Source organism: Pseudonaja textilis, chromosome Z, assembly GCF_049901715.1.
Source record: "Pseudonaja textilis isolate UNSWEBS1 chromosome Z, rPseTex1.2, whole genome shotgun sequence".
NCBI lineage: Eukaryota > Metazoa > Chordata > Lepidosauria > Squamata > Elapidae > Pseudonaja > Pseudonaja textilis.
Window position 1 is genome coordinate 53034094 of NC_142008.1, and position 22582 is coordinate 53056675.

The following is a 22582-nucleotide window of genomic DNA, read 5'->3' on the forward strand; positions in this document are numbered from 1 at the left end:
AGACTGATGCGATTGGCCAGTAAATGGGCTGCCGCGATTGGCCCTGCCAAGAGCGGCAAACTCAAATCGCCTTCATTGGCTGCCTAGCCGCAGCCAGCCCTATATAAGGGGCTGCTGCGGCTGGGGTTAGTTGCTCAGATCTGAAGTCACAAATAAAGAGCTTTAGTTACTATCTGAGTCTTGCCTCCGTTCTTGAACCGTCCTCCCAGATATAACACTTCAGATACCTGTATTTGAAGACAGTTCAATATTCACAGTTCCCTCCAAATAGCTGATAATTCCTTTTTATACCTATCTAATACAATTGCATCGATCCCCGCTTTTTAACTTTCCAGTGTATATGCAACCATCAGCCTTGCAACTCTTGAACCCAAGACCCTTCAATGCAGTATCTAAATAGATATTCCAATTCCTGGCTGACTGCTTCAGCCCATATATGGTCTTATTCAATTTATATACTGTGTTAGGCTTTTTACTTTCATACCCTGGTGTTTGAATCATGTAAAAAATTTCCTCTGATTCTACATTGAGAAATGAAATGGTTATGTCAAAATGCCAAATTTTATGGCCATGTGCTGCTGCCAATGCTAGTGCCAGCCTGATGCTCTCACTCCTTTACAGTTGGTGCGAACATCTCCTCATAGCGCACATTTTTCATCTGTGAAAACTCCTGTGCCACTAACCTTGCTTTATATTGTACTTCATTATTGGGTAATACTTTTTTGTTGTATACCCATTGCATCCTAAAGCTTTGTACTCTGTGGCAAAGTCATAGATGTTGAACACTTCATGTTCTCTCATGGATTTCATTTCCTTGTCCATGGCTTCTTTCCATTTTACTTGTTCAATTTTAGGTAATGCCAATACTTCTTTGTAGTTCCTTGGCTCATACCATATACTTTAACTTCACTAGCAGAGTACCTGTCAGGTGTATCCCCTTGTTCAATTGCTCTGACCTGCATGGCATTGACTGCTCTTGTGTGTCATATCTTGTTCAGCTTCTCCTCCCTGTACGCTGACACCATCACTAAGTGAGTTACCATCACTAAGTGAATCGCCATCACTAAGTGAATCATTCCACAAATTTGGAATGCATCAATGTTGTTCCAATTTTGCTCTGCAAAGCTTGCAGACCTTGACAATATTATTCTTTTGCTCCCATCACTAAAGCAATAACTTTTTGAGCCTGGCTCATAGCCCACAAACCTGAGCTTTCTAGCGTTTGGTTGCCCCTTTCTTCTAATTGCTTTTGGAATTTGCACCTACACATTGCTTCCAAACACCTTTAAATGTGCTAGAGATGGTTTTCTCCCATATAGCACTGCAAATGGAGTATCATTAATGGAGGAACTCCACAACCTGTTAACTAAATAATTAACAGTCAATATGGCTTCACCCCAATATGACCTGCTTGGACCAGAATCCTCTAGCAGTGAGTCCTTCATGGTTTGCAAGACTCCATTCTGTCTCTCAGCAACACCATTCTCAGCTGCTGTGTAAGGATTTAATCCTAATTGTGCCAACCACTTGTTGACATGAATTCTGAACCTCTGTCAGTTTGCAGCTGACATACCTGCTGTTTATACCTTTTTTCTACAAAGCTTACCCATTGCTTAAATTTGTGTAGCACTTCTGTTTTACTCTTTAGTAAACGGCAGAACCTAAACCATCTACAAGGACCAGTGCATACTTAGCTCCTCCCAAACTGGCTTGCATTGGGCCCACCAAATCTGCATGTACCAACTCTAGAGCTCTTGTTGTCTGCCTTGTGCTACTCTTGCTTACTGGGAATGCCTTGAACTTTGACGTTTTGCATACTGCACAATCCAAATATGCCTCACATCCCTTTACATGCAATCCTTCTGCATACTGGTCCATCTTTTGAACAACTTTAAAGTTGGAATACCAAGCTTTCTGTGCAAAAGATGAACACATGAATCATGTTTTGCAACATTGCCAAATGTTTTTGCACATTGAACTTTTTGTCCCTGTGACATATAAAGGTTATCATGCTTTATGCCCTTTGCACAGACAGTCCCATTTTTTCTTTATAAGACTCTGCCCATTTACAAATGTGGTGTCAAATCCTTGCTTGTCTAACCTAGAGACACTCAGCAAATTATGTTCCATTTCTGGTACACATAAAATATTATTAAACCTTGTTTCCAAATATGGAATTTGCATACTGCCACTTGCAATGACTTTAGCCTTCTTGCCATTTGCCAAGGCTACTGTTTCTCCTGCAGCTGCATCCATCCTGTAAAACAATTTAGCATTATTAATAATCATTTGGCTAGACCCACTGTCTATCAGCCATTGATTTCTTCCATTACTATTGCAGGCTTTTGCAACAGCAATCTGTCCATCAACCTGTCCTTGCAAACTTCTGTCTTGCAAGCAGTCCTTCTTCAAATGAATAGAAAAGAAGCACCTCTTCTGTTGCTGGGTTGTAATCTGATATCTTCTCCTGCTGTACTGCTGGTCTCTGGAAACTCCAAGGCTCTTATCTCTGTGCTGCCCTCTGCAGATAGCCTGGCTGTGGAAATTTCCATTGCTCCTCTTGGGCCCCCTCCTAAGGGATTTTTCCTCCTCAAGCCTTTTTCTGGCCTTCTGGGCTCATAACCTATTCAGAGTTTTTGCAGTGTTAATTCAGCACCAAAAAAATAAACACAGATGACTGATGCTTCATTTAACATCTTTCTAAACATAATAAGTAGATTTTTGAAACCAGTTGGAGGAAACTCAGACAGAAGAAGACATGTTCAGAGCTTCAGCAGCAACTCAGCAGCTCAGAAACAGACATCAGTTTCACTTTAGTTCAGCAGGCAAGCATTATACACAGCAAAGGAGAGAAGCAGTATCATTTTCAATAGACAGACTCAGAGCTCAACAGCTTCAGAGCTGCAGAGCTTAATATAGAGCCATGCCTAAGCTACTTCTAGTTTCAGTTTCCAGCCTAGACTACTTCTAGTTTCGGTTTGTCCTCATTGGCTGATTTAGTTGCTATGCCTATTCATTGGCTGATCTTGTTACCAAGCTCTATTCCAGTTCATGAATATACTCTGACACTAGTTCATCATATTACTTTGCAAACTGCATGATTTACATACTTCAATTTTTAACAAAAGCCAAGCCAAACCTATCAAAATCAGCACTGAGAAAGATAGAACAGATATACAAATCAAAACAAGCAAGGAATTAGTAAGAGAATCCCTATCCACCCTAGATAAGTACAAATCACCTGGCCAAATGGTTTATATCCAACGGTTTTGAAGGAGCTGGCAGGTATAATTTCAGAGCCACTGAATATATTTTTTCAAAGCTCATATAGCACAGTGAAAATCCCAGAGGACTGGAAAAGAGCTAATATAGTTCCAATCTAGAAAAAGAGAGGGGAAATGAATCCAGAAAATTATAGGCTAATCAGTTTGACATCAATATATGGAAAATCCCAGAAAAAGTAAGTGGAGGATTTGTGAGCACCTACAAACAAACAAGATGATTACTAAAAGCCAGCATGGATTTGTTAAAATCAGAACATGCCAGACAGGACTTTTTCCATTTTTTTTTATAAAGTAAGTAAGGATCAGTAAAATGATAGGACATGGGATACTTGGACTTCAGCAAAGTGTTTGACTAGGTAGACCATAACCTATTTCTTGGCAAGATAGAAAAAATGTGGGATAGACCATCACCATAAGGATGTGCAATTGGTTGATCAACCACATTCAGAGTATAGTCTTGAATCGAACTATATCTACCTGAAGGGAAGCATGCAGTGATACAAAAATATGTTGAAACCCAGAAAAATGTGCAAAGAAAGGCAACAAAGATGATAAAGGGTCTGGATGCTAAATCATATGACAAATGGTTGAGGCAGCTAGGTATGTCTAGCCTATAAAAGAGAAGGATTAGAGATGAGATGATAACTATCTTCCAGTACTTGTGGAGTAGTCACAAATAAGAGGGTTTGATTTTTTTTTCTCCTCTAGGGCACCAGAGGCTAGGACAATAAGTAATAAGTGGAAGTTTGTGAAAGAGAAATCCAGTCTAGAAGTAAAGGAGAAATTTTCTGACAGTGAGAACAAATAATTAATGGAATAGCTAATCTCATGGGGTTGTGAGTGCTTCATCATTGGAGGTTTTCAAAAGCAGACTGGATGACCATTTGACCAGGATGGTGTATGACTCATGCCTTGAGTAGGGAAATGGTACTAAAATACCTCCAAGGTTCCTTCCAATTATATGATTCTATGTTTCTATGTCACAAATTTCTTTTTGCATTTTCTATAAGATGCTTATCATCTCTTCAAATATCTAATTCCAATTATTTCATTGAATTCTTTGTAACATTAATTAAAATAGATAATTCTACCTATCAGAATAAGCAGTATACTGTGTTTTTGCAGTGTTATATATTATTTATATACATTTTATTAACTTTGTGCTATATTTGGCAGGAAAAACCTGGAGATATGGGCAATCCTGGAAAACCTGGACTAAAAGGAAAAAGAGGAAGAATGGTATTGTGAAACAAACTGTACAAAAGCTATTTTAGTGTCCATGGTTTTGTTTGATTATTACATGCTGTATTTTTAATATATTGCTTTTTTTTCTCCTCCGAATAATGCAAAATGTATTTTTGGGAGTTATGCAGTCCCTTTTCACTGAGTTCTCAAAATTTCCTCGGAGCCATCAAATTTCCTTGACCATCAAATTTCTAAAACCAACAACGTGCTTATGATTATGATTCATTTGGTGGCTTGAAGTAACTCATTCATTTCAATATAAAATAATCAAATTTCAAATACACAAGAGTTGGGCTCAAAATGTGTGACTTTTGTGTGATATATCCAGTTGTTATGTCTCCCCTTTAAATGCAGGAGGGCAAAACAAAACAAGCAGTTCCAAAATATCACAAACCAAAAAGCAAACTCTCACAAGAGGACCTCAGCAATAAATCCAAACCCGTCCAGCAAACCTGACGAGCCTATAAATCCCAAAGCCTCAAAGAGTTCTCTTCGAGTGTTCACTCCCAAAAATCAGTGCCATGTCCTCTTCGCTTGAGCTCACATCTGCCAACGGAACAGATTCCAACTCCGGAGTCACAACACTATCCCTCACCGCAGGGCCCTTCCCCCGAATCTGACGATCCGGATGCGGTTTCGAAGGGAAACGTTCATGGAACCTCTGAATAAAGTCTGGGGCATGAACCGTGAAGCATCCGTCCATGAAAAAACTTCCGAACCATTCACTCTCCTTCCCACTAAATACTGGAAGCGATCCTTTAGCCAACGAGAATCAGTAACGCTGACTACCGAGTCGTCAATATCAGCCTCTGCACTGGGTGGTGATGGAGAAATCGCACCAGCGGGAGCACGAAGAGGGCATTCCGGAAAGTCAGGAACCAGGAGGGAACGATGGAATACAGGATGAATGCGCATGGAGCGCGGTAAGGTGAGTCGATACACCACAGGGTTGATGACCGCCTCAATCGGGAATGGACCGATGAAACGATGGTCCAGCTTCCTAATTGGGCGATCAACCTGAAGGTGCCTTGTGGATAACCACACCTTGTCTCCCACAGCTAATGGAGGCGTTGCTCTACGAGAACGGTCCGCAAACCATTTGTAATCTTCCTTCGCCCATTCCAGTTGTTGCACCACTAAATGGTGAACCGCTTGTAATTCCTCAAGAAAGTCTTGTGTCTCGGGAACCGGGGAGTCCATCATGCTTAACGGAAAGAATCGGGGATGATAGCCCACATTCGCATAAAATGGCGTTACATGAGTGGAGGTATGTTGAGAGTTATTAAAGGAGAATTCTGCCAAAGGGAGGTATTTCGCCCAATCATTTTGCCGATGATTGACAAAACATCTCAAATACTGAGTGAGAATGCCAATAACCTTCTCAGTCCCGCCATCAGTTTCTGGATGGTGCGCTGACACCAGACACACCTGAACTTGTAACGCCGACATTAACCGTTTCCAGAACTGCGCAGTGAACTGGACCCCACCATCCGAAACCACCCTATCCGGCAAACCATGTAAACGAAAGACATGCTGTAAGAATAACTGAGCCGTAGTGCGAGCTGATGGTAGTTTCCGACAGGGAATGAAATGAGCCATTTTAGTCAGCATATTGACCACCACGAGCACCGTCATGAAACCCGACGAGGATGGCAAATGCGTGAGAAAGATGGAGATCGCTCCCCATGGTCTGTCCAGAGTCGGCAATGGTTGCAGGAGTCCTGGAGGCGCAACCGATGCTGCTTTCGCTTGCCGACATTGTACGCAAGAAGTGATGTAAGAAAACACATCATGACAAACCCGAGGCCACCAAAAAGTCCGGGTGACTAAGTGCAGGGTTTTGTAGAAACCAAAATGACCAGCAGCAGGGTTGTCATGACATTGCGTCATGATGAGAGCTCTAAGCGACCTGATGGGTACATACAATAAACCCCGATGTCGTAGCAAGCCCTCTTCAAAAGACCATGGGGAATCAGGTCCAACTTCCCCCCTTCTCTGCTGTGTCCATGCGTCTAATCGCTGCGCCTCCCATATTCGAGCCCATAAGTCTACTGGATCTTGAAGCACAGCCAAGGATTCCAGTGGCAACACCGTTCGTGGAGGAAGAGGATCCTCAGGACCGAGATATTCAGGTTTCCTAGACAACGCGTCTGCTCTCCGATTCTGTCCGCTTGGAACATAAGTGACGAAAAAATTGAATCTTGCAAAAAAAACAACCACCGGATCTGGCATTGGTTCAACTTCCTGGCGGTAGACAAATGTTCCAAGTTTCGGTGATCTGTCCAAACCTCCACCTTATGCCGAGCCCCCTCTAGATGATGTCGCCAGGTCTCAAATGCAGCCTTAATAGCCAACAACTCCTTTTCCCAAATAGTATAATTATGCTCAGAAGCTGTGAGCTTCCGAGAATAGTATGCGCAGGGGAAAAGAGGTATGCCATCCTTTGGAGCTTGCAACAATACTGCCCCGATAGCCACATTAGAGGCATCTGTCTCGACCACAAATGGACGATTCGGATTAGGATGCCTCAATATCGGCTCGGCCACAAACTCTTTCTTTAAAGTTTCAAAAGCCTGTTGTTGTGGAGGCCCCCACCGGAACAGGACCTTCTTATGAAGGAGCTGAGTAATAGGATCCATTAACTTAGCAAAACCTGGAATGAAGGTCCTATAGTAATTGGCGAACCCCAGAAGACGTTGCATGTCCTTTACTCGATGAGGGGCTTCCCAACTACACAAGGCCTCAACATTTTTAGGGTCCATAGCAATGCCCTCGGGAGAGATGATATGCCCTAAAAACTCTATTGAAGACTGAAAAAAGAAACACTTCTCCAGTTTCGCATAGAGCTTATGCTCCTGAAGACGCTGCAGCACTTGACGGACCTGATGAAGGTGGTGATCCCTGGACTGGGAGTAGATCAAAATATCATCCAGATACACCACAACAAACCTATCCAGCATATCGCAAAAAATGTCATTCATCAAATGCTGGAATACCGCGGGAGCGTTGGTCAGACCAAATGGCATGATGGTGTACTCTAAATGACCATAACGAGTGCCAAACACCATCTTCCACTCGTCCCCCTTGCGCATCCGAACCAGGTTGTAGGCCTCACGCAGATCGAGTTTAGTGAAGATAGTAGCCTCCCGCAACCGCTCCATTAATTCCGGAATGAGCAGCAAAGGATAACTATTCCTCACTGTGATGGAGTTTAACCGGCAATAATCACAGCATAAGCCAAGTTCTCCTGACTTCTTTTTAACAAAAAGAACGGGAGCCGAAAGAGGAGACGACGATGGTCGAATAAACCCCCAAGCCAAGTTTTTATCTAGAAACTCTCAAAGCGCAGCCAACTCAGGCTCCGACATGGAGTATAACCGACCCTTGGGCAGTGGAGCATCTGGTATCAGGTCTACAGGACAATCATAAGCACGATGCAGTGGTAACTGATCCGCCTCCTTCTCCCTGAAAACGTCAGAGAAGTCCGATAGCTCTGGAGGTATGGAAACAGCAGGAGTGGCGGTGATATCCTGGCCAGCGCAGATATGTCTCAGATGATCCACACATTGGAGACTTGGAAAGGAAATGCCATTCTGCACCCAGGCCCCCAACGGATCATGCAAACGCAGCCAGGACACGCCGAGTACCAAGGGGAGATGAAGGTTCGAGGTGATATAAAAACTTATCGCCTCCTCGTGATCTCCAGTGACCATACGCACTGGCTGGGTGGCAAAACGAATGGGCCCAGACTTGAGCTCATGCCCATCCATGGTTTCCACGTTAATGGGTAACCAGCCCACAGCAATCAATGGGATCTCATAGTGCGTAGCAAAAGCCCAGTCCATAAAACTGGCTGTAGCCCCTGAGTCCACCAATGCAACCGCAGGGATTCCCTCCTTCTGAGACTGTGAAAAGATTTTAGTGTCCAAAAGTAAATGCCGAGGAGGCCCTGGATTCACTTCAGCAATTTGGGGTGGGGGTGTGGAACGTGCCCGACCTAGGGTTTCCCCGAGGTCGGGCCTACCCCGTTTCCCGACGGGTCAGGAATGGATTCAGGCACAGGTTTGCGGGACCCTCTCCATTTGCAGGAATTAGCAAAATGTCCCAAACCCCCGCAATAAAGGCACAAGCCTTCCTGAAACCTTCTAGAACGTTCTCGCACCGTTAAGCGAGGGCGGAATGCACCCAACTCCATCAGCTCCTCGGTCTTAACCGTAGTTTGAGAAACTTTCAGTGGCGTGGTTTGTAAACGAGGAAAAGAAGATGGTTCCACAACGGGCCGTTTGCTTCCGCACTGTTGTAAGCGGGCTTCAATCCACAAACACTGTGTTACTAGTGCATCCAAAGTTGCAGCCCGCTCCGCATGCACTAACTCATCTTTGATGTTATCTGCCAAGCCCTCCTGAAACGCATCCATGTGGGCCGATTCATTCCAGGTGGAATCCAAAGTAAATGAAATTCTGCAATATATTCCTGCAGGGGACGTTTCCCCTGATAAATGTCCCGTAGCCGTCTTGCCACAGTTTGAGTTTTAATTGGGTTTTCAAACATAACCCTCATTTGTTGCTGAAAACCCTGAAAATTATCTAATAAAGGACTATCTTGAGTTAACAAGGGAGTAGCCCATTTGGCAGCCTGCCCAGCAAAAGGCTAATAATAAATCCTACCTTAGCCCGGTCATTTGGAAAGTCTTCAGGCCTCAAGGACATAAATAACTGACACTGCCCCCAAAATGCCGGAAACATGTCCATTTGTCCTGAAAATTTCTCCGGCATGGATACCAGGCTTTTCCTCAAGGGAGGGGCTGAAGGAGCAGCAGGAATTTGCAAACTTGAAATATGATTCACCAACTGAGTTACCTGGTTTTGGAGGGTCTGGTTACTTTGTAGCAGTTGGTTTATTTGTTGCTGTTGCTGCTCCACCAAATGCTGCAGTTGAGTTGATCTATCTTGGTTGAAAGATGGTTTCTTTTGGGCCAGAAGCAAAAATGTTATGTCTCCCCTTTAAATGCAGGAGGGCAAAACGAAACAAGCAGTTCCAAAATATCACAAACCAAAAAGCAAACTCTCACAAGAGGACCGATGAAGTATCTTCAGTCCTCAGCCAATAAATCCAAACTCTGTCCGGCAAACCTGACGTGGCTATAAATCCCAAAGCCTCAAAGAGTTCTCTTCGAGTGTTCACTCCCCAAAATCACTGCCATGTCCTCTTCGCTTGAGCTCACATCTGCCAACGGAACAGATTCCAACTCCGGAGTCACAACATCCAGTTATAAAAATTCCACAGGTATCCTCATGGAGAATCATGCATTGCTTTATTGTGCTTTGGAATCTGTAATGACAGTACAGCTTGGGTTTTGTCTCATAATAAAACGGAGATCTTTCAGCAGGATCTCTTAATATAATGCAAATGGATATGGAAGGTGGTATTCAGAGTCACCTGTTATCAGAGTGTGTTGCAGAAATCAAATCCAGAAAGCACATACAGATAACTGATTCAGCAGGATTCATTAACTTCTTTATATACATAATAACACATGAAGTAAATTTACAATATCAACAGCAGATTCTTCCAACATGGTAACAGTTACAGACAAAACACAAGGAGAGAAGAGAACATCAGAGAACAGTTTCAGTTTTGATTCAGAGTTGCAGACTAGTGTTGTTCCCAAAACTGGGCTCTTGCTTGGTGTTGAAGCTGATAAGTCACCGGACAACAAGGTGTGATACAAAATTATACTTTTATTTTGGTACCAAGATATAAGGATCCTGGCTCAGAAGCTAACCAAGGGCCCTGATTACAATCTTAGAGCAATTTTTATAGTCAAGGGATGGTCTCATTCAGCCCTTTGCCCTTCCCCTAATAATGCATGCATAACAGATAATATTGATTGGTTATTTGGATCTCAGCCCCCTAAATAGCTAAATGTTGCATCACCTGTGTTTTACCCCAGGTCATGGGTATCTTGCAAAGTGTCCTAGTTTCATGTGCCAGCTAAGTGGTTTTGGGGGATTTTCATATAAGCAAGCTATTCTTGTCCCTAATATTCTGACTAGTGGTTTAAGGTGTTAACTACTGCCTTGTTAAGAATATATGGTTTCAACCCCTTTCCTATTGTAGAGCAGCTCAAGGTAGCTTCCCCTTTCTGCGAAGAAAAGTAAAAGCAGTTTTAAATCTTTGTCTGAGGCAGCAACACCCACCACCCCCCCGTGACCCCTCTCCTTCTATAGAGAGAGACAGGAAGGAGCAAGGCTGCTTAAGGCACAGAAATGAAGACAAGAGAAAATGTTTTATCAGAATTCATATTCCTCGCTCTCATGTCCATTCCATTCATACCTGGGTCCTATCTCTACATATGACCCTTCCTCTGATCCCCAGGGCCTCCACACATACATTCCATCATCTGATCCTTCACTAGTTTGCAGATTCAGAACTCTGAAGAGCCACACCCAAGCTCCTTCCAGTTTCAGTTTCCAAACAGTCCTCATTGGCTGACTTAGTTGCTTTGCCTATTCATTGGCTGACCTTGTTACCTTGTTACTCTGTCAGTTCATGAATATTCTGACACCTGTCACTTCTTCAGATGGCTCTTCTGAGTCCTAAAATTATATAGTTGAAATCTTACTAGATTTCCAAACTTTGTGAAATTAGTTTGTCCATTTAGATTGTAACTTCTCAAGCAATTGCTGATATCTTTGGCATTGAAAATAGCACTGATAAATGAACAAAAATGTACTTTATTGAAACCTTGCAATACTTATCACATTCAGGCTCTGTCAGGGTTACCTTACCTTGGGCTGTAGCCTCTATTTGTATAAGCAGACAACTTTCATCATTAGTCTTTACCAGCAAAAACTAGCTATGGCTAAGGAAATCCTAGCGTTATGGTACTGGTGTCCAAGAGAAGTAGACAATGGATAAATTGTTTTTTCCAGATAATAATACATACTGTGCAACTCTTGTAAAACATTTCATTATTAATATTTTTTCACTATTCTTTCCCACATTTGCTACCGAAAGATAGCTGCCTCAAAATCTGGTTGGGAATATATAAATGTGCAGTCTTTTATATTGCTCCTGAAACAAATCAGCTTTTGTTTCTCAGGGTACTCCAGGATTAGTTGGTGATGATGGTGAACTAGGAACATGGGGTTACCCTGGACATCTGGTATGTAATTAATTAATTGAAGCTGTACTGTTGTATCTATACAAATATCAACTTTAGGTAGAGGACAGTTGGAATTTAATATACACATTTTTCTAGTTCCATCTTCTCCCCTCCCCTAAAGATACCAAATTATCTGAGTGGTTTTTCAAGTATAGCCAAATTAGGCATCTTAATCTAGTTGACCTTCAATAAATTTCTACCATGTTTCTCCAACAATACGCACCCCCGTCCCAGTAGGAAGACCCAGCATGTTTTCTTGGCATAAAATGAAATTAAGCCCCTCCCCCCCAAATTTAGGCCTAGTTTAAAACATGGGAAAATTGGAGGGGGAAGGTGGGGGAAACTTGCCATTAGGAGTGCCCTATGGGCAGCTACGCCTCACCATCAGCCACTCCTGGGGGAGCACGACCTTACCCAGGTCAGCAGGTGGGCAGTGTTGGCACGGATGTCCCGCAGCATTTCAGCCACTTCTCAGGCCTTCGTAGCTTCCATGGTTCCCACCAGTGCTGGCGCCTCTCTCGCCAGTGCCGTCTCCAACAACAGCATCTGAGTCGCTCCCGCTTTTCCCCCGTCCCCAAAACAACAGGAAAAAGAAACATTTTGAGCTACCTGGGAGCACCGCATGCTGTGTTTTAGTTTAATCTCAAGTGGCTGGGTGGGTATGAGAAGAGCCGAGCGAGCCATCTCCAATAACAGCGGCAGCAGCGGCAGGAACCATGGAAGCGTTTCAGCCGCTTCTTGGATGGGGGAACCGCCTCCATGGTTGCCGCTGTTATTGGAAATGGTGCTGGCAAGAGAGAGACAGCTGCAGCTCGGCCTGGGTGCTAGGAATGCAGGAATGGGCTGCGCACCGGGACTTTTGTAAACTTGCAGAGCCTGAGGCTGGAGCACCAAGGGTAGCAGCAGCAGAGACGCTTGCTTGGCTCTCCTCATGCCCACCCAGCCACTCAGGATTAAACCAAAACGCAGCACGCAGCGCTCCCAGGTACCTCAAAATCTTTTTTTCCCTATTATTACGAGGAGGCGGGGGGGAGAGAAATTAATTCACCTCTGAAGAGACGTCCTAGCTGTTTTTTGCTTTTTTTAAAATAAGGCCCGGCCTTATTTTGTGAGAAACACGGGTATTTAGATTTGAATTGTTTATTTATTTCAATTATTTTAGCTTAATAAGTTGTAATAAAGCTTTTAAGGGTTCACAGAATCCTTAACCATGGTCCTCATGAAAAAAAATAATAAATTTTAAGTGCATTTATTTTGCTCTTCTGAAGGTAAGTTTCATATATAGGTCAGGCTGGTTAATCCTTGATTGCAATTATGATTTTTTTCTTCCCTTTATTTGCATGTCTGTGATATCTTGCTTATTGAGAACATAAGAATATATGCTGACTTGGAGCGTAACAGTCCTGTAGTCTTTTCTCACAATGACAAACCACCTACAAAGGGAAGCACTGTAGTGTACCACTGTATTCAGAGGCAGTTATACTGCTATCTAGATTAATAGCCATTGATCTCCAGGATACAATGATTTGGTCCTTTTTTGATGCCAAACTAGTAACCAGTACTGTATCTCATGATAGCAAATTCCAAAATGTAATTATATGCTGTGTAAAAAAAACCCACCCTCTTGTCGGTTCTTGATTCTTCCAGAATTCAATTTCATTAGGCAACCTCTGGTTCTAGTTCTATAGTAACCTACTGGATCAATTTATAATTTATAGCTAAGTCACAATGAAGGTGAGATAAGATAGGGTTGTTTGAGCTTCATGCAGTGCACACATAGACTTAATTATTTTGGTCTATAATCCACAATTTATGATTGTTTAAAAATCTATGTAATTAAAAATTGTTTAGTAATAATGTATTGACTTTAGCCATAGAGGTTTCCTAACTTTTTAACTCAAATGAAATATAATGAAGAAACCATTCTAGATAGCAACATCCTGTCATTCATTGTGGGCCTTCTTTGATTCATACATCTGTCGATTTTTAGCATTAAATATGTCCCCATATTATGTCTGCAGTAAGGTTAAGAATGATAATTTTGATTAGGTCATAATTATATACCTTTTCATTGGGGGACATTTTAGAATTGACACTCATTAAAATTAACTATTGTTAGTTTTATGTCAGGACAGATAATATAAACTTTGTCGGGATATAAAGGACTTGGAGGAAGACTAGGTGAATTAATTTTATGGGCGATTTGTCTTTATTTTTTGAAGACAATGAAAACCACCCTACCGAATATAATTTGGACAACATGATGTTAAGAGGCTCATTTTTAAATTTTAAATCAAGAGGCCACCAAAATGAGAATTTTGGTGCAATTTTACATGCAAACAGTAAGTTTCCTACCCCTGGGGGTTAATGAAGAAGGCAAGGAAGGATTTGCATAGTTGGTATTGCAGAGTGTAAGAAATCTATTGGGTACTCTTAAACTGTTTTCTTGTGGAAATGTCAGATCTTTTCTGCCTCCAACTTAGATAACTTAGTTACATGTTGTATGTAATGGTGGGATTAAAATTGTTTTTTCACTGGTTCGGTGGGCATAGCTCGGTGGGTGTGGGTTGGTGGGCATGCTGTGCCTAATATCAGCATGCAGCTTTGCCTCATGTCAGCATGCAGCTTTGCCTAATGTCACTCATACCAGCTGAGACCTACAATCAGCTGAGAGGATAAAGAAGAGAAAAGCGCAATCCTGCGCTTTTCTCTTCTTTTTCCTCTCAGCTGATTGGAGATTTTTTTCCTCCTCTCAGCTGATTCTCAGCTTTTTTACTACCGGTTTGGTCAAACCAATCCAAACTGGTAGCATACCATCACATGTATATGTCAACTCTGAAGTGAACCTGGCTGAAGCCATCTTTTGCTGCCTCATAGTTGCCACAAATCCTGAGAAGGGGAGGAGGGGCAGAAGGTAGATAGACTAGCTAACAGTCAAAACAAAAAGTTTTCTTGTGGAAACCAAGGTCATCCAAACAGAATAGCAGTTGAACGAGGAGGGGAGTGACCAAGTAGACTGCCAGCTACTTTCATTGGACAATGTGGCCGGTGACATCAGGATGGAAAAATATTTGCTCTTTTTTTTTTTTGAAAATTTTATTGATTTTTAAAAACAATACATAAACAAACAAAACATAGAACATAAAAACATAAAACATCTTTTTTGAAAGCAGCCTGATCCCAGGTTACATCTCTTCGTGCAGACACAAATTCAAATTCATGCTCATTTTTATATTCCATTCCATATATTATTACCATTCTACATTGTCTATATAACTTCTCCCCTCTTTCAACTTTCTTAATTTTATTTTATTTATTTCATCTCAATTCAAATCATCATACTTATATTCTTTGTCTGTCCTGTTTCATCTTTTCTCATTAAGCAAAATTTCTCCTGTGATCACTGATTGGAGTATGATGCCTTTATATCTTTCCCCTAAAATTATAACACTTACTATAATACATAACTTCCATTTGGATTCTGCTTGGTATATTCTAAACTACACAATGTACTTTAAAAAGAAAAAAATATAAATATATAAAATAATTAAAACAACAATCCATACCAATTCAATTCTATCATTAATATTAATATTCATTTAAATCTTGAACATTTTACACATTACTTTTCAAATAAGTATCATATTTCTATGGAAACATTTATAAACTTTCCATAATTACTTCCCTCTCACTTCACTTATATTTTATAAAACGTTGAGTAGTTAAAATGTTCCCATTCCTTCCTAGTTCAAATCTCTCATTTATTTCATTTCGTTTATTTTGTTCACGAAAGTTTCACTAAATTACACTAACTATTTTAATCCACTTGTTAATCATATGTTGTTTCAAATTTTCTAACATTATTTCTATTACTAATATAACAATACAATCTTATGTATCTTTACAGAATCCCTTTTTCAGTTAAATTTTCACCATTATCTCTGAATAAATCCTGTTTCTTTACATCTTGCTCCAAACCTTTGTAACTTCTCTTCCCTTCCTTTTTCCCTTTCTTCTCTCTTCCCTTTTTACCCCCCTGTCTCTCCACCTCCATTTCCCTCTTCTGTATTCCCCTTTTCTGCTGCTTTCCAACATTATATCCCCTTTTCACATTATTTTTCCCTTTTTTGGCTGTTTTTTTAGGTCTTAAATTATCCATTCTCTTTCCCCCCTTTTCCTTTTCTTCCCCAGATAGAATTACTTGTTCATTAAAAATGGCTTCTTCTTTGTCCCAATCTTCTTGTTGAGCAGTCTTTTCTTGTTTCTTGTAGACACCAATCACCATTTCTAAGAATTGAAAAATGGAGCCAAAGGAGCCCTTCCCTTCTTGTTCCTCTTCTTTATATTTTTTATATTCAATTTTCAATTCATCCAGTTCATTCAGTTCATCCAGAGGTGATGCCATTGTAGAGTTTGTTTGTTTTTTTAAAAAAACAACCACCCAATTGCTTTTAGTCATTTAAATATGATTTCCAAAAGTCCCAAAATCACCAACCAATCCAAATACGCACAAGCTATTTCTTTTAACACTTTCTTCTTTTTCATTTTCTCTTCTTGGGGTTACTATTTAGTTGCAAAGTTCCAGTTAAAATGTATTCTTTAGAAGTCTTGTTAAGATTTAACTTTAAATTCTTTTGAATTCCAAGCAGTCTCCTCCTTCTAAGTCCTGCCCTTATTCTTTTCCTCTCCCTTCCCACTTATAGCAAAAAAAGGATTTTTTAGTGTTCGGAAATCTTTATTGTCCCTTTGGCATTTAATTATATTTCCAGTTTAATTACCTGTTGGTGCCAAAGCGGATTTTTCCAATTTCTTTATTCAGATCTTCTCGTTATCAGCATGAGGAAGGAGAGTGAAGAAAAAAAACTTTCCCTTTTCACTTTCGTTCGCTGTTTCCGACTCTTCTTTGGGAGCGATGTGTCTTTTGCAAAATTTAAATTCCAGGGTACCTTGGTTGTTACTTTTTGTCCTGGTCAGCCAAAAACTTTCACTTCTTAACTTCCTCCTGCACTTTCTTTTCTGGCTGAATGCTTCTTTGAGGTGGCCATTTCTGACCGCCGCTCTTACCACCTTTGGGAAAGGGAGTTTAGCCAGCTGAGGAGGAGAGGTGCGGCTCCCCTCAAACCCTGCTGGGTCTTCCCCGTCTTCACCACCTCTATGGGGTGGCTTAGCCCCGAAGCCAGCTGGCTCAGGACACTCCAGCGGCAAGCCCAGGCAGAAACCGCACACGATCACGGATTCCTGCCTGCCTCCGAAGCCCTGCAAACCAGAACTCTCAAAAATATTTGCTCTTTTAATTGAGCTAAAACCACAGGGACTTTTAGAGTTGGTTTTCATTAGCTTTATCCAATAAATATGTTCCTTGAGGAATCTATTTGCCTCAGAATTCTGATTTTGGTGGATGCATTACTTAGAATGCTAACATTAAACCAACTCTCCTAACTTTCTACTCTCCGGAGTCCTGAGCCCTGGTTGCTAACCCAGTCTTTCGAAGGAGTAGAGAAGACTCAGGGAAGGCTGTGTAAATAAAGAAAGAGAGAGAAAGAATCACCGGTGCTAGTGTGGTCCATACTGAAAGCCTGAGGATGGCAGCAATGCTGGTGGAGGTCGCCCTCCTGACCCAGTCAAAGGTCCAGAAGGAGACACCAGCCACTGGGGACTTGTACTGGGCCAAAGAAGACCTCCAGCACCAGGGTTCTGGCCAGAAGTTTGGAATGGATTCCCGTTGACATCCACGTAGGACTAGGGTCACCTTCACCCCACACTGGAGGGTGAGTGGAACCCTTGAGCTGCACAAATCTGCCCTTCCCTAGTGAGACAGTAGAGAACCTGCAGGAGAGGTTCTATCAGATAAGCATCAAGGGGATGGGATAGGCGTGTAGGTTTGAACCGTCCAGAGTGATCCTGAGCTGACCTACCCTGTTGTTTCCACTGTACCACAGCCCGGGTCCAGCCATAGCAGCTTAGTAGCCCACCCAGGTGCCAATGGCACAGTCAAGCCCAGGGCCACCGTGAAGCACTGCATGCCATCATGAGGTGGTGAGCCTGCCCGCCACCTGCACAACCCTCTGGGGTGGTAGGGATCCCTATCATGGGCGTACTATCCCAGAGCCAACTGGGTCCCTGGGCATTGGACTCCAGCTTGGGTGCCATCGCAACCTCCTCCTTGATCAGCCACTCCTCCCCCAATAAAAGTCACATTTGACAGGGACCCAGAGAAACTTGCATTCTTCTTGAATCAGTTGTGAGCTCATATAGACAATCATGTGGCAGACTACCCAAGTGACCAGGCAATAGTCTGTGCAGTGACCATGAATCTGGAGGGAGAGGCAGCAGAATGGTTGACTCAACTCCATGATGAGGACACACCAGAGCTGGGGAACATCAACACCTTTCTTCAAGAGCTAAGAGCTAGACTTGAAGATGACTCCCAGGCCCTGCAAGCCACAGTAGAAATCCATGAGCTTAAGAAGAAGGGCCGGTCCATTAAGGAGTATGTCCAAGAGTTCTGGATAGTGGCTGGGAAGCTGTGACAGTGACCAGAGAGCCTATTGGTCTACTTCTTTAAGGAGGGCCTAGTCTGTGAGCTGCTGCACACATGCATTTGACCAGATCCACAAATGGTATCAGATGGCAGCGGCAATGGACCTCAAACTCAATTGGTACAAGAAGTGCAGAACCATGGCGCAAAAGACAAAGGCCCAGCCAGAGAAGTGCCAGCTGGGAGACAATCAAATTCTGGCCAAGTCGCAGAGTCCTCTAGCAAAGCCTCGGGACCACCCATCCATTGTGGCCAGCAAGGCCATCAGGTGGCTGAATGTCTAGAACCAGCTTCCCAACCAAAGGAGAAGCCACCGGAGCCCACCAAGGCAAAGAAGCCCCAACAAAAGGTGAGAGTTCACACACCCGGCCATCCTCCCCTAAGTGAGGAACACCCAGCAGCCTGCACCCCATGATAGCAATAATCAGGGAGAAGAGACCTGATTATAAATGAAGCCAATCCTCCCCTTCACCATCTCTCTGAAAGTTGTTGCACCAAAGACTTGGGTCCAGGGGAATGTGGAAGCCCTAATAGACTCAGGACGCACCCACTGCCTAATCAGTTTGCAAACTGTCCTGAAGCTAGGGATCAGAGCAAAACTCAGCCTATAAGATTTGAGCAGGTTGATGGATCACTGATAGGGGGAACCCCTGCCACACTATTCACAGAACCAGTAAGGCTAGAGATGGGCAGCACTGGGAAATCATCTGCTTTGTACTGATGCTAAAAATGACAGAGACGGGGATCCTGGGTGTCCTGGCTAGACAAATGGGGCCCCAAGGGAAAGAAAAAGTTAAGTCTAGGAATAGGCCATCTTCCCCCTCCCAGCACTCCAGAAAGAGGAGCTGTCCAGCATCTGAAGGACACTAAGTGAAGCAAGAAATTGAGGGCTGCATCAGAACAGCTCCTAGAGACTTCACAGATTCCCAAGGAATACCAGGACCCAGCAGAAGTTTTCAGTTAGCAAAATGCAACACATGGCCCCCTCATCATCCCACTGACTGCGAAAAGAGATTATGACAGAGGTGAAACCACCCAAAGTGAAGCTGAACTCTGTGACCCCAAGGTGATGAAATGAAGGAGCTAAGAAAGTACATCGATAAGAACCTGGCCAGAGGGTTCATACAGCCAGCAAAATCAAGGGTGGCTACGCCAGTGCTGTTCAAAGAGAAAAAAAGATGGAACAATGAGGCTATGTGTGGATTTTAGAGGAATTAACAGAGTCTGCATGGAAAATACGTATCCATTCCCCCTGATGAAAGACATGCTGTTGCACTTAGCAAAGAGGAAAATCTTCACCAAATTGGACCTGCAAGAGGTATATTAGTGGGTGAGGATTAAGGAGGGAAAAAACAGCATTCAATTGCCCACTGGGGAGTTTCCAATTCAAAGTGATGCTGTTCAGCCTTCAGGGGGCCCATGCAACTGATCAATGACATGCTGCATGAGCACCTGTACAAAGGGATCCTCATATATTTAGATGACATTCTCATCTTCACCAAAACTATTGAGGAGCACATCAAATTCATGCACCAGGTGCACAAGAAACTCCTAGTGGCAAACCTGTATGCTAAACTATCCAAGTGTGAATTTCACAAGGCCAGCCTAGACTACCTCGGATATCAGGTGTCAAGTGAGGAGGTGGAAATGGACCCAGGAAAAATCAAAGCTGTCCTAGATTGGCAACCCCCTTGAATCCGCAAGCAACTCCAAAGCTTCCTGTAGTTTGCTAATTTCTACAGACAGTTAATTCCCTTCTTTGCTGAAATCGCCCTCCCAATCACTGAGCTTTTAAAGACCAGAGGGGGGATTGAAACTTCAGCCAAGTCAGCCCTTAAAATGAACCCTTGAATCACAGAAGGCTTTTGAGATGCTTAAAAGACTTTGCCAAAGAGCCAATTCTAAAGTACGGAGACCCAGAGCAGCCTTTTATCACCCAAGCGGATGCCAGTGACATGGTGGTGACTGCAGTTTTCCTCCAAGAAAACACAGAGTGGAAGTTACAGCCATGCGCTTACACCTTCCAAAAGCTAGTGGAGACTGAAAGAAGGTGGGCAGTATGGGAGAAGGAAGCATATGCAGTCTGCTGGGCTCTGCTGACATGGCACCACTTCCTTGAGGGAAACCAAGTGCCTTTTGAAATATGGACTGACCACAAAAACCTCGAGGCACTTAGGACCCTGTGGAAACTTTCACCTAAACAAGTTCAGTAGGCCCAGTACTTCAATCGATTCACTTTTATGTACATCCTGGGATGGGGGGACTAAATCTTTTGGTAGACACCTTGTCACAAATGCCACAATACAACAGAAGCACAAGGAAGTGGTCCACGCCATGATGCCTCCATCCCAGAAAGCGACATAAGCCACCATCAGGCAACAAATGCAAAGGCAAAGAGCTGAAGAGGGAGTGGGTCTGACTCAAAAGCTAAAAACTAAACTGCCAGCCAATCCATGATACAGGGTTAACAAAGGGCTATTGTTCTGACCCGGCTCCCAAACATGAAAAGCCCTTTGTAGTTAATAAAACATTCCCTTTATTAGGAGTGCCAACAGCCACTCTCTCACAGCAGGCTACAAAGTCTCTATGTCCTATGGAAAGGGATGCTCACTCCCTTTCCCCCTGAACTGGCCCTATACACCAGGGGTCTCTGTCTCTCTCTTCGTACACTTGAAAAGGAAGTCCTGGAAGGTGTGCTCACTTTCTTCTGGCATCAGAGAGACACACATACACATGCTCAGGAGGCACTGCAAATTCCAATAAGAATTCTGATAATTTCCAGATAGGATTCAGAAGTGCAGACTATCAGTGGACTGGCAGGGGGATAAATAGTTGTCTGCCACACCTATTCATGCTAGGGTGGGGCTTCACTAGCAGCAGTAGCTCCAAGTACTTTAAAGAAGGCATGATGTATAACAGGAAGGACTTTTCAGCTTCCTGAAAACCTTGTACTTGGCGAGGGGGCAATTTTGGTGGTCAAAGATGAAAAGGGACATTGAGAACTATGTCAAAAAATGTGCAACATTGCTCCAACAAGTAGCTGACCCATCCTGTCCATAGGAAGAAATCACCATGGATTTTATAGTAGAGCTTCTAGAGAGTTGGGGAAATACAGTCATTTGGACAACGATCAACCTCTTCTCCAAGCAAGCCCATTTTATAGCCTGCTCCAGTCTCCTATCAGCCTGCCAGTAGCCAAACTATTTGTAAAGCACATTTACAAACTGCATGGGGTTCCTAAGAGAATCATTTCAGACTGCGGGGGGTCCAATTGTCAGCCAAATTCTGTAGGGAATTTATCAGATCCATTAGGTCCTCCCAGGGGCTTAGCTCAGCATTTCATTTAATACTAATGGGGTGGCAGAATAGACTAACATGATGGTAGATCAATACTTAAGATGCTATGTCAATTACCAACAAACTAATTGAGCAGACTTGCTACATTTTGCTGAGGTGGCATACAACAATGCAGTGCACAGTAGCTGTGGGTGTCATGACCCGGTGCAAAACACAGAGGCAACAGAGTCAGCTGATAGTTCAAATTGCCCCCTATTGCTCAACTTTCCCCTAAATGCAAACTGATAAACATTGGTTCCCCCCGCCCCAATGCCTTTCCAAATAGGGGACAAGGTTTACCTCTCCACCAAGTATTTAAGGTTAAAGCTACCCTGTAAAAAGCTAGGACCAAAATTTATAGAACCTTTCCCTATCATGAAGATTATTAACCTTGTCACAATGCAGCTGAAACCCCCCTGCCTATTAGTGAAAGTGCATCAGGTTTTCCACAGTAGCTTGTTAAAGCCAGTAATAGGGTCTCAGGCCAGTGGACCGGATAGCCCCAAAGCCAATCATAGTGCAGGGAGTGCATTATTATCATAGTGCATTATGAGAGAAAAAGAATCCTAGAATCTGGACTGTACAAGGGGAGGCTACAATACCTGTGATGATCCAGGGCAGGGCACAAAGGCAACACAGTTAGATAATCAGTAGGAGTCCCTTTATTAGCTCCAACTTTGCCCCCAATGTCCTGGTTATCTTCTGGCTGGAGAAAAACTCCCCCAGGAACAGCCTTCGGCTGCAGAGAATCAAGCCCGAAATGTAGCCAATAAAAATTGTAACTATAAGTTCAATCAAGGCAAGGTGAGGTAATTAGTCCGGCAGGGCAGGAGAAGGAATTCCAGATGTGAAGGAATGGCAGTAATTCAACATGGTTGGAAGGATGCCAGGAATGCAGATAACCAAAGTCAACACAAGATAAACTCACATTTGTTCCCAGCAGACACTGCACTCAGCATGCATTTCTTTTAAACTCTCTTCCCAGGTGTGGCTAATGAAGGGAATCAGGGC

The 22582-nt window shown here is 42.9% G+C and overlaps 1 protein-coding gene across 1 annotated transcript in view; it reads left to right on the top strand.

The window, feature by feature from the left end:
• COL6A6 (collagen type VI alpha 6 chain) overlaps positions 1–22582 on the top strand; it is a 127324-nt gene that overhangs the window by 92722 nt on the left and 12020 nt on the right. The window contains exons 27-28 of the mRNA XM_087917157.1: positions 4461–4523; positions 11635–11697. Coding sequence (XP_087773283.1) covers positions 4461–4523; positions 11635–11697 — 126 coding nt within the window. The remainder of the gene's footprint in view (positions 1–4460; positions 4524–11634; positions 11698–22582) is intronic.